Source organism: Apium graveolens, chromosome 9 (assembly GCF_009905375.1).
Source record: "Apium graveolens cultivar Ventura chromosome 9, ASM990537v1, whole genome shotgun sequence".
Classification (NCBI taxonomy): Eukaryota; Viridiplantae; Streptophyta; class Magnoliopsida; order Apiales; family Apiaceae; genus Apium; species Apium graveolens.
This window is the reverse complement of record NC_133655.1, coordinates 107,338,742-107,352,044: the sequence shown is the minus strand read 5'-3', so window position 1 is coordinate 107,352,044 and position 13,303 is coordinate 107,338,742. Positions and strand designations below refer to the sequence as shown.

General features: G+C 31.8%; 1 protein-coding gene across 1 annotated transcript; it reads left to right on the top strand.

Annotated features, from left to right (window-relative positions):
- The first annotated feature begins 4,587 nt into the window (after positions 1-4,587).
- Positions 4,588-12,762, top strand: LOC141687399 (aconitate hydratase, cytoplasmic-like). The gene is made up of 20 exons (XM_074492650.1): positions 4,588-4,847; positions 5,182-5,286; positions 5,510-5,670; positions 5,755-5,847; positions 6,057-6,242; positions 6,597-6,758; positions 7,250-7,394; positions 7,483-7,625; positions 7,764-7,820; positions 7,905-7,984; positions 8,081-8,156; positions 8,318-8,503; positions 8,801-8,868; positions 8,953-9,071; positions 9,487-9,608; positions 10,210-10,308; positions 10,697-11,176; positions 11,554-11,652; positions 11,754-11,996; positions 12,355-12,762. Exons 1-20 carry the CDS (start codon positions 4,604-4,606, stop codon positions 12,421-12,423), a joined length of 2,937 nt encoding a protein of 978 aa, XP_074348751.1. The 5' UTR covers positions 4,588-4,603; the 3' UTR covers positions 12,424-12,762.
- The last annotated feature ends 541 nt before the right edge of the window (positions 12,763-13,303 follow it).

Below are 13,303 nucleotides of genomic sequence, written 5' to 3'. Positions count from 1 at the left end.
TGTTTGACTGAATCCGAATAAATTTAGGTTTGTATCTCTTTTATAATCATTTATATATTAACTTATTTTTTTTATATTCCTCTACTATGTTTAGTATTTTAAATTATTATGATAAAGAAGATAAAGATACCCTCACAAACATTAATCTCTTTGTATTTAATATCTTTATTTATGATATTCCATTTTGTATTCCAATTATTTAGTATTTTTTAAAATTATTATGATAAAGATAGTGATGATATCCTCACAAACATTAATCTTTCTACCTACTTTTGTTTTGGGGATGAGGTACTATTATCCGGGATAACTAATCCCATTAATATTGATTATATGAATAATTGTATACTATGTTTGTTATGAATTAAATAATTCTATTTTACGTTTATTTTAAAATTTTATAGAAATATCAATTTCTTCTGTTTATTTTTATGTAGAATTGTATTATAAATTTTTAAAATTTTGTCCCCTATATAATTTTAAGCATTTTTATTATTATATATAGAAATATTAATCAAGGATGAACTTATAAAAAGTATATAATATTACAATATAAAATTTATTCTTAATTATAATTTGATCAAATTGGGATCATAAAGTTTTATTACAATAAAGAACTTAAAACTGTACAGAGTAGTTTTATATAGAGGTTTTATAGTGTACTCAACTGTTTAACAACAAAAAGAAAAACTTAGCAAGTACCACTGCAGTGAAGTTAAACTACCAGGCTCTCAAATCAGAACGGAGACGGAGGTGAAGTGAAGATAAGAAGAGTGTGCACGCCACGCGTAAAAATATACCCTTATAAAATACATAGTAATATTCACCCTCTCGTAAAAGTCTTGTTTGCATCTGATTGACTAATATCTGCGTCAGAATCGTATATTCGGCTATTATTTTTTATATACTTTTACCGTATTACACAAAAATAATATAATTTTCACAAACTTATTATTTCTTGTCATTTTCAACGTAACATACATAAATGGGAAAATGATTTTTTTTGTCAGTGTTTAGAAACTTATCACTAATTATAATTTTTTTTGTTTTACTTACTAATATTAGGTTCCGATTTATTTTAGTCACTAACGTTAGGTTCAGATTTGATTATTAGTATTTTGTCAATTTTCTATAGCATTATTAAAATATAGTGATAACTAGTACAAAAAGTGTTATGTGTCTTATAAGAAAGCTTATATGTGTTTGAGTTTGCTAGATGCATATGAAAGACTCGTATAATGTCTGAATTATATATCTATATTATAGGAAGGACTTGTATTGTTTTGAACATCTTGTCAGAACAGATATATATATATTGTAAACAGACGCATAAAATCGGTTCATATACGTCTGTTACTTTTTAGGTAGGGTACTAAACTCAAAACCAAAATTATTAGGAAGAGGCATCCCAATTCGTAATAAAATTATTGGGAAATAAAAATTAAAAAATTTAATATAATCAAATTAGAAAACTGATCATAAAGTACTAAAAACATTAAAAAATTACATATCAATATTTTACCAAACGACACTTTCAAACACCCAATGAAATCACTAATCACAGCTCCTTCATACAACTCTTACCGACCCAAAATTATAACTATAAACTCATTCATTCTAATAATATTGTAAAACAAGTATATATATAAACACACAAATAAAATAATGTTGTAATAATGTGAATTTGGTATTAAATCAAAAAACTCTCACAATATGTTTTTCTTACAAACATAGTTTTATAACTTATTTTTAAGATATAGACAAATCTAAAATTTTTAAAATATTATAGACTAACACCATATTTTTAAAATGCTACAAAAAATTGACATAATTCTAATAATCAAATCCGAACCTAATATTAGTGACTAAAAACAAATATGAACCTAACATTAGTGAGTAGAAGGAAAAAAAATAGTTGAATGGTAAATTTCTAAAAACATGATAAGTTGGGTGACGAAAAAATTCATTTTTCCTAAATAATATGAGAGAAAGAAACAAAATTAACATTTTTAAAAATAATATTACTATTTGTTAAATTAATACTTTTTCATTCCTTACCTTTCTAACAAATTAAGTTTATTTCTCTAAAATAATGTTAAATCTATTTTCACAAATTATGACGAAAAAATGCTTCTCTCTCGATCTCAAAGCTCTGTTCACATTTTGAATAGCAACTAGCAAAATAACCAGTGCGAGGCACGAGTTATTTTCTAGAGTTTTTTATGCATCATGCAATTATAATGTTTTTAGAGCAACTCCAATAATAACCTTATATAGGTTCTTGAGTCAAATTTTGAAGAAATGGAGATAAAATTTCCCTCCAAAAGCTTCATGTCCCCTCTATAACATTAGGAGTTTCGAATGCTTCCTCACTTTTAGGAGTGAATATCCCCTCAACTATTATTATATTATATTTTTTTACACATTATTTTATATTTAATGAATAAAAATAAACAGGATAGTAAGTGTACGTTTAAAACGAAACGATTAAACTTAATCTGTAGAATGTCGTTTGTATGTTTACAAATAAAAAACTAAAAATTAACATATATGTTGAATACAGAGTTGACCAAAATCTTGAATTTTATTTAAATAAACTATACGTACTGCTCTATATTATTACTGAATTCACTACTAACTTACAATTAACTTACTCAATTTAAAAAGATAAAAACTTCATAACCGAAGTCAAAATGACTTGCAATCATAATATATAATAATGTAAATTTTACATTATTGTTAATATTAAAGTTGATTTTAAAAAAATATTAGTTTTTGAAATTTAACGTATGTATGTATGAGAAAATATTAGTTTTTTTATTTACACTACTATTAACAAAACAAGATTAAGTTATATGTATGTGTGTGTTAGCATTTAAATTATTATATGTTACATCTCTTAGTAAATTATGATGATTTCAATTATTTATATGCTAAATATCTGATTTATGTACATGTATAATCATTATTAACATATAATCAGACAATTGATTACTTAAATAACATGCATTTATAATTATTCAAAAATTAAAATTATGTAATAAATAAATTGTTATAATTTATATATGGTATTCACATTATCACCGACAAAAAATCCATATCTATTTTTTCGCAACCGAGTATCAATCATGGTTGTAACTTAAAAATGAATTATATATTTTTAAGACTTAGATATTCATGATTTTTATCAAGAATTCGAAAGGAAAATTGTAATTATATCGTTATTTAAATCCTTTTTAAGTTTCTTTCATTACGACTCTACTATTTCTTCATATAATAATTTGATAACATTTTATACTATTCTCCAAAAATTAAAAAATTTCAGTTCGATAAGTTTTATAAATATCAGCTGACCTTGTTAATTTCCTTCAAATTATTGAAGAGTATATATTTTTTTCTTTAAATAATATAAAATTCGTTGAATCAAATTCTACAATATAGTATAGATATAACTTTTATTTGAATAATTCAAAATATTTGTACAATATTATCTTGATCAATAAATATTGCTATCTAAAAGAATTATTTTTAAAAAACTAGTTTTTTTTAAAGTGAAAAATGAAAAATAAATCGATTTAATATAGCATCGTAGTTTTAACAAATCTCGTGAGATCTCATTTCAAATTTCAAATATTCTTAAAATCGGGACAAATTCCAAAAATAATAATACGTTACCAGTGAAGTTAGTAATTTTAATATAAACAATGAATTGACTTAATCTTGTAAAGACCTCAAACACATTAATTAATATTAACATAAAATATTAAAAAAAATCACATTATTGGTAAGATATTCTCTCTGAGCTTCTAATTTAAATTTACTAAACGTAGAATGTGATTATGTTTTTCGGCCGAGTCATGTATTCAAATTTCGAATATTTTTTGAACAATGGGTCAAGTTCTAAAATGCATTGACTCATTATAATTCGAACTTATCTAAATATGTAATACCAATATAAATTATTTATATATAAGCGATTTTATTTTCAATATTTTAAAAAAATTATATATGTACATTTTAATTACTTTTTATAATAAAAAATATGTTAAAAATATATGAGATATATTTTCAAACTAAAAAATGATTAATAAATAAGATAATAATTCATTTATGTAAAATGCCTAATTTTATATCTGAAATTCAATTCTTTAAAATTAACTGTACAAATATTCAACTAACTATGTTTTTTTTTGCGGAATTCAAGTAAGTATCTTTAAAATTAAATAAAACATTCATTTAGCGCACTTACATATTATGTGTATGTGTATGATAAAAAACACATGTGATAATATAGTGTAGTGACAAGGTTGTATAGTTGAATGTAATAACTTGAGTTCAATTCCCACAAAACACATTTTTTTGTTTAAATATTAAAAATAGGGACATGGGTAATTTAGTTTTTCAATGAAATTTTTTAATCTCATAAAATTATACCGTGTTCTCCTATTATATATATATATATATAGGAGATTTACTACTAGGAGTAATGTGTAGTAGTATTAGTTAGGGTTTGTTACGAATAGTCAAAAGACACCATCCTAGACTAGACTAGTAGATAAACACATATACACACCTATATATACAGAAGATATAACACGAGTGAGTTATGTACAAAATAGCCACCTCACCATCACCTTCATCTTCCCCATTATTTCTCAACTCCTCACTCTTTCGTTTTTCGTCCCCTTCACCTTATCTCTCTAAATCTCCGTCCTCCTCCATTTCTTATCCACTTCTCTCTCTACCTTACGCATCCAATTCTCGATCTCTCCGGCATCGATCTCCGCTCGGACTTCGGGCCCACTCCTCCCCTGTAATTCAACCTCTCAAGAACACCATCTCCACTATGGGTAAACATAATCACAATCTCTCTCCCTCAACTCTCTCTCTCTCTCTCTCTCTCTCTCTCTCTCTCTCTCTCTTTCTATCTCCGTCTCTCTATCTCCATCTCTATCCCTCTGACCCCCTCTATCTCTCTCTCTCTACCTCTCTCTCTCTCTATATATATATGCTAATATTGTATGCTTAATTGTTGATGCTATATCTTGTGGATCATGTTTTAATTCGATGTATTAGATATGTGTTATGTTGTTTTCATTGTTATTAATAGCTTTGACTTGTGATGTGTGATTTCATTTCATTTAATTGCTTTGTTGTTAATTTTGATATTTATATGTGAATCAGCTTCTGAAAATCCTTTCAAGGATATTTGTACTGCTCTTCCCAAACCTGATGGCAGTGAATTCGGAAAGTACTACAGCCTTACCGCTCTCAACGATCCCAGGATTGGTATGATTAATCAATACTGTCGTTTATCAATTTTTAAGTTGACTTCATTTTTCTCGATTCTAATAATTGCTGATGGTAGTAGCAGTTTGTTTTTATGTTTCGTGTTTCTTGTAATAATGTACTATGTGGACTAGCTGGTTGTCAATTTTGGTAGTAATGAGTGTTGTTGTTTCTTGATGATCCAAATTGTGTAATAAATATATGTGATTTTGTATGATTGCAGATAAGCTGCCTTACTCTATTAAGATACTTCTAGAGTCTGCGATTCGTAATTGTGATAACTTCCAAGTTACGAAGAATGACGTGGAGAAGATCATTGACTGGGAAATTACTTCACCAAAGCAAGTTGAAATTCCCTTTAAGCCAGCCCGTGTGCTTTTACAGGTCAGCGCAATTGGATTGTAATCTAGTTCGTGAACCTTTTTTGTAAATTATAAATGTCTGAACTTTTGTTCCTGTTTCTTTTAGGATTTTACCGGAGTTCCAGCTGTGGTTGACTTGGCTTGTATGCGTGATGCTATGAATAATCTCGGTGGTGACTCCAACAAAATTAATCCGTTGGTATGTGTAAATGAGTCATTTCAGTTGAAATTTTATAGTGTTCTGCAATATAATTTGTAATGTTTAATAGTATAGTATGACTTTGTTCTTCTGTCTGATAAATCTGAATCTTATTGCATAAATAAGAGACATCATGGTTCTATAATATACCTACGATCTCGGTTCGTAATTTCTATTATGTTTATTACTGAATGGAAAATCTATTCCAGGTGCCAGTGGACCTTGTCATTGATCATTCAGTTCAGGTGGATGTAGCTAGACACGAGAATGCTGTGCAAGCAAACATGGACCTTGAATTTCAGAGAAACAATGAAAGGTTTGCGTTTCTGAAATGGGGATCAACTGCATTCCAGAATATGCTGGTGGTGCCCCCTGGTTCTGGTATTGTTCACCAGGTAAAATTCAGTATATGTAATTACGTATCACTGCTGAGACATTGGCCAATCTGTTGTAGTTGCATCCTTCATATTCCTATATTTTAGTCAAAGAATATCACTGAACTTCGACTTTCTGCTATGTTTTTACATGGGCTGCACTTTTTACACATTAAATTCATTAATAATTGTTCTCGTTGAGTTTTTAACATTGTAAGTATAAGGCTTTAGCGTATTATTTGATGAAAATCATGTTAGATACCTGATCATACATGTAGTAATATGATTATTTTTGAATCTTTAATGAGAATTTAGCATGTGGTAGTGATTGTTTATTTGTTCTCTGAAATGACTGGTTTAGTTCCATTTTTTTAGGTTAATCTAGAATACTTGGGACGGGTTGTTTTCAACACCAACGGGCTCCTTTATCCGGACAGTGTTGTTGGGACTGATTCTCACACCACTATGATTGATGGATTAGGAGTTGCTGGCTGGGGAGTTGGAGGAATTGAAGCAGAGGCAACAATGCTTGGTCAGGTAATTAGTATAAATTATTCAAAGTTCTTTTACTATGTGAATGAATCTAGTCACCTCACATTGTGAATAAATATGCGAGCTTGTTAGGAGTGTAGATTGCATTATTTAGAAATACGAATAATGTTGTGTTGTTTAAACCTTTTTAAAAGGGGTCTCGACTTTTGAGTCCCCTCATTTCATATCCTTTTTTTTTCAGTTTTTGATCATTCAGAATACACTTTTGAGTTAGTCTTGTGAATATAACAGTGTATATGTATTTTTGTTTGATTTTGAGTTATATAGTACTGTAACAGAATAATCTATCTATGGTCTTGTCTCCTTTATACACTAGTTTTATATTTGTAGCTCCGCAATTTATGTCCATATTGCTACTACTTGCCAACATTGCATGTACACTTGCTATTATTGTATTAACTATTAAGGTTCATTCACAATGTAGAATAATTTCGGAAAAATTACTGTTCCTCTAAATTATCTGCCTAATTTGACAGCCTATGAGCATGGTTTTGCCTGGAGTTGTTGGATTTAAGTTGTCAGGAAAGCTGCAAAATGGTGTCACGGCTACTGATTTGGTTTTAACAGTGACACAGATGTTAAGAAAGCATGGTGTTGTTGGCAAATTCGTTGAGTTCTATGGTAATCTGATATCTTTGCAACTTGCTCGTAATTCCAGTGCAACTTATCATTAGTTTTATGAATATGATTTATTTTTATGGCTCTACAGGTGAAGGAATGGGTAAACTATCACTTGCTGATAGGGCCACCATTGCAAATATGTCCCCCGAGTATGGAGCCACCATGGGTTTCTTCCCTGTAGATCATGTTACATTGCAATACCTTAAATTAACTGGAAGAAGTGACGAGACTGTGAGTTATTTCTTGGATTTTGTCTATATGTATATATATATATATATTTCTTGGATTTTGTCTATATATATATATATATAATGTTTTGGTAGGACTTCGGCCCTGTATTATAATCTTTCTCTTTTTAATACTTGCTAGGTATCAATGATTGAGGCATATCTGCGTGCAAATAATATGTTTGTTGACTATAACGAGGTAACCCTCTTATATCTTTCTTTATGTTGATTATCTGATATAAGCTGGAACTCTGAGATTAATGGGTCTGTGTCATTGTTCTAGCCTCAACAAGATAGAGTTTATTCATCATATCTTCAGTTGGATCTAGCGGAGGTCGAACCGTGTATTTCTGGACCAAAAAGGTTTGCTTTTTCTCTAATGTTTTTTTTGATTGTTTGGTTTTTTGATTTAAGTCTTCTTCGTGATTAAGTTTAATGTAAGTTACATCTTATTGACAGGCCTCATGACCGTGTTCTTTTGAAAGAAATGAAGACTGACTGGCATTCCTGTCTTGATAATAAAGTTGGTTTCAAGGTACAGTGCAGTTCAGTTGCAAATTTATATTGTTGTAATGTACTGGCGGTGGTATCACCAGCAATGACTCTAATACTTAAGTTACATGTGACATAATTACTTTTTTTCCTTGAGGTATGTACAATAAAAGAAACTTGGTGTCTTCTCTCTACTGTACTCAGGGATTTGCTGTACCAAAGGATGCACAGGAGAAAGTAGTTGAATTTTCATTTAATGGACAACCTGCCAAGCTCAAACATGGCAGTGTTGTAATTGCTGCTATTACGAGTTGTACAAACACATCGAATCCTAGTGTCATGCTTGGAGCTGGTCTTGTTGCAAAGAAGGCCTGTGAGCTAGGATTGGAGGTATGTTATACCTGTCAATTACAGTAATCTTTAAAATAATAGGTTCGGGACCAAGGAAATGAATTTCTTTATCGGGCGTAAAAATACAATGTTTCCATTATGTTGGTATCCGGAGAAAAATATTATTTTTTAGCAAGGTTATTATTTTATCGATTAATACTTGATCAAGGTTCATCTGTACTCACTTGTATTGGGTAAACAGAGAGTTTATAGTTATGTCCTCAATACATTGTTCAGTGTTTTTCGAGTGGTAGGAGTCTGCCTTGTAATATTCATATAAATTGTATCTGCAAACAGGTTAAGCCATGGGTGAAAACAAGTCTTGCACCAGGGTCTGGAGTTGTTACCAAGTACTTGCTTCAAAGGTATTACAACTATTCTGTAAAAGAGTGTATTTCTGACTGATAATAAATTCCCAGCTTTGAATTGTTTACCTTTCCGTGTTTTAGTGGCCTGCAAGAGTACTTGAACCAGCAGGGCTTCAACATTGTTGGGTATGGTTGTACGACATGCATAGGAAACTCTGGGGACCTTCATGAATCAGTTACTGCTGCAATTACAGACAATGGTATTGTCTTCTTTTTTCTGATATTTCATTCAATGCCTCCACTAAAATTAAGAAATGTCAGGGTGCTTTCCATCAATATTTTGCCTCCCACTGCTCTGTTCCACTGGTATATTGGTCTTAAGATTTTGATTATTAAAACAATTTTCATATCACCCCATGGTGAAATCATCAGTTGTATTGTATCTTATATTGTGGTCAAGATGATTATGTTACTATGGATGAATTGGAAGATAATACAGCCTGTATTTTAAATATAAGTTACCCTTTTAAACGGAGAAAAAGTATTATACATTGTCCTGAATGAAGGCAACAGTTGTGTGCTGTTAGCTGTCTTGATTTACCTTCTTTTCTTCCATTTTTGTGGACCAGACAATAATCGCTGTACACCTATACTCTGTATATGTATGCTTTCCAGACATTGTAGCTGCAGCTGTTCTTTCCGGAAATAGAAACTTCGAAGGACGTGTTCACCCACTAACAAGAGCCAACTATCTTGCTTCGCCTCCATTAGTTGTGGCTTATGCACTAGCCGGCACAGTATGCTTCCTTACTTTTTACTTTAATATTATTTGTTTTTCCCCATCTAAAGTCTGATTGATAATGTGCATGGGAGGGTTCTGCTAAGCTTTTTGTGCTAAAAGATGAAGAGCTTTCAAGCTACCATGTTATGTCATTTTTTCAAATAGCCATATTATTGTCTTTTTCTTTATCCGGGGTTTTTGGAGCTGGGGGATTATGTATTATATTTAGTCGGGGCTTTCCTTTTCGTTGTCTGAACTTCTGTTTCCAGCTCAATGCGATGAGCCTACTGTTGACATTGTCCAGCTGACACATACCTTCTGTACATTCTTCTTGTTTGTAATATTAAGCTAGGCCATTTTGTATAGCTATCTGATATTGAATATAAAAATTTAAGAAAGTGATGATAATTTCTTTAGTATTCTAACAGTATTCATATGTACTTGTGCTTTTCTGAATCAATGTGCTAAACTGTATATATTTTTTGTTTATATGCACATATGTAAATTTATTAAAAAAAAATTCTTTAGATTTTGAATCAGTGACAATATTCTTTTTATAATTATTTATGCATGTATCTTATTCTTACTCATCCGTTCTTTATCATTTGTTTTTTTAGGTTGACATTGACTTTGAGAAGGAGCCAATTGGTATTGGAAAGGATGGCAAAGAGGTTTATTTCAAAGAAATATGGCCTAGTAACGAGGAAGTTGCAGAGGTAGCTAAATTACATTCAACGATTAAATGTATTATAGAGAGGCTATGTGTGTTCCATAGATTATAGTCCCGGGATGTTTACAATATGCGTTTCATCACATTTCATGCCTTAAAATAATTCCTTGGTCTATTTTTATATCTTCTTTATTTTCATCTTATTGGGACAATTAATCGCACTTTCTTCCAAGGTGTTCCTAATCCCATGCAAGTGAATCAAAATAAGATTGAAATGTAGACCATGGGATAAGCTAAGCTTTAAATATAGTGATAAGTCGGAGCAAATTGGCCAATATTTCTGGAATTTGGAGTTCCTTGAAACAAACATAGCCTATGTTTAAAGATTTTTAATGCATATTATCTCATGGGAATGTTAATTATTTGTTTAACAGGCTGTTCAATCAAGCGTGCTACCTGATATGTTCAAGAACACCTACGAAGCAATCACAAAGGGCAATCCAATGTGGAATAAACTATCAGTCCCATCATCTAGTCTGTATTCTTGGGACCAAAAATCAACCTATATTCATGAACCACCATACTTCAAGGGCATGACAATGGACCCTCCTGGTCCTCATGGAGTCAAAGATGCCTACTGCTTGCTCAATTTTGGTGACAGTATTACTACTGACCATATTTCTCCAGCAGGAAGTATTCACAAGGATAGTCCAGCAGCAAAGTATCTCCTTGATCGTGGTGTTGATCGCAGGGACTTCAATTCTTATGGTAGCCGACGTGGCAACGATGAAGTGATGGCCAGGGGTACCTTTGCCAATATTAGAATTGTTAACAAGCTGTTAAATGGAGAAGTTGGGCCAAAAACAATTCACATACCAACAGGGGATAAACTTTATGTTTTCGATGCCGCAACGGTAAAGTCCTATAACAATATTGCTTTATTATACCATTATTATCATTGTTCCATGTTATTTAATTATTGGTCTAAATTTCTAATAACATGCTCTCTATATGCAATACTATGCTTCTTGAAGTTTACCAATATATTTATATTTAAAGCTGTTTTTTCCTTGCCGGTAGAGTTGTAGTGGAATTGCGGATAGTTTTTTGTGTTTTCCGCCGCTCGTTCTCATTATAACACTTGAGGCATCCATACTCCCTCATCCTCTCGGTTGCCTTGTTTGCCATTCATAAGATAGTTCCTTGTTTGCCTTGTTTTCATGGAGTTTTGAGATTTTTGTTTGCTTCTATATAAAATTTTCGTTTTTGCTTTACATGTATGACATTTCAGAGGTACAAGGAAGCTGGGCACGACACCATTGTTCTGGCTGGAGCAGAATATGGAAGTGGCAGCTCCCGAGATTGGGCTGCTAAGGGCCCAATGCTCCAGGTGAGTTGTTTGTCGGATTTTTGCGAGTGTATGTACACCTTATTTGGAAAGCTATTTTTTGCTCTGACCATGGCTAACTTTTTGCCAATAACTGATTTCAGGGTGTTAAAGCAGTGATAGCCAAAAGCTTTGAGAGAATTCACCGCAGTAATCTGGTTGGTATGGGTATCATTCCTCTTTGCTTCAAGACTGGGGAGGATGCAGATACACTTGGCTTGACTGGACATGAACGTTACACTATAGACCTTCCAAGTAAAGTCAGCGAGTTGAAGCCAGGCCAGGATGTTACTGTTACAACCGACAGTGGCAAATCTTTTACATGCATAGCACGGTTTGACACAGAGGTATATTCCATGTTTCCCTTTTTTCTTATCTGAGTCTTTTTTTCCATTTCTTGTGAACAGACAAAGCTGTCCTCGGCTCCTTTATTGCTTAATTCCTTTTGTGGCATTTTTTAATACACGAAAAAAAAATCCAGTGGAGTTGGAGTTGGAAAATGTAAGAGTTGTATAGTTTGATTCTTGTCTTCTATTAAGCACATTATAGGCAATTTATGTTGAACTCATTCTTATACCAATCATGAATCATAATACATCTCATATTTTTAGAAATTGTCCAGTGAATAAGGATACTTGCACACGTGCACTTTTATATCTGTGCTTATGTTCTTAAAATTCTAATTTCATTCGTCTGCTTCTTCAGGTTGAGTTGGCATATTTTGATCACGGCGGAATTCTTCCATATGTTATCCGAAACCTTATAAAAAAGTGAATATCCAGTGATCATTTTATTGTGTCAAATCATGGGTCCAACAACAGTGGGGATCTGGAGAGTGGAGTTCAATCTGAAAATGCAGGCTTCGTAGCACCGATTTGCCTACATTTTGACTTAAATCTTTAAATAATGGAATAAGCGTCTTGTTTGTCCGTGATAGGAGGAGCAGCACACCATAAGATGTTTCACCAGTTCAGTTTTCTTTTTCATTATAATTTGTTGCTGTTGCCATGTCAGGTAGTTAGAAAGTCGTGAGACTCAAATGTAACCATGTTTCAATTGCAAGTTCAGATTGACTTTCTTGAAGAGTTTGTAAAGCCCCATAATTCTAGTTTACTTTAAAAGTCTGGTGCCATGGTTTATTTGTTTGGTAATTTGAAGTTACCTAATTATTCCTATAAAACATGATCTGGCAAGTAGGTATTTCCTCGGCAGAATTTGCAAAAATGAAGTACATATAGAGTTGGCAATCTTGGTGTTCGGTGCGGATGCCTTTGCGGTTAGGGACGGTATGGATGTAAAATATTCAGGATTTGGTTAATTTTCCATTTTAGTTATTGATCTCAACCGATTAATAGCGAATGGATATCATACAACATATTGCATTAAAAAAAATATTGCAGAACAGTCACAAATTTAGTGTTTTCTGGGCTTCCGTCCGGGTGTAAAACTTGGGTTTGGGGTGGGGGGCGGTGGGGGAGAATTCGTAATAAGTATTACACTCATAATGAATTTAAAGTTTCCATTTTGTTAATACTCTAGATTATTCTCCATAAATTTTATGGAACGATTAAAAGTGCACAGCCCCCTCTCCTTGAGCCTCTTTTCTCCTTCTGAACTTTTGAATGATGTCAGGCATCTTCTCTTCTTCAAAAGC

Coding starts and splice junctions, on each gene's coding strand:
- LOC141687399 (XM_074492650.1), top strand. CDS start 4,604: ATGTACAAAATAGCCACCTCACCATCACCTTCATCTTCCCCATTATTT. Junction 7,626..7,763: donor CTGGAAGAAGTGACGAGACT/GTGAGTTATTTC, acceptor AATACTTGCTAG/GTATCAATGATTGAGGCATA. Junction 11,997..12,354: donor TAGCACGGTTTGACACAGAG/GTATATTCCATG, acceptor CTGCTTCTTCAG/GTTGAGTTGGCATATTTTGA.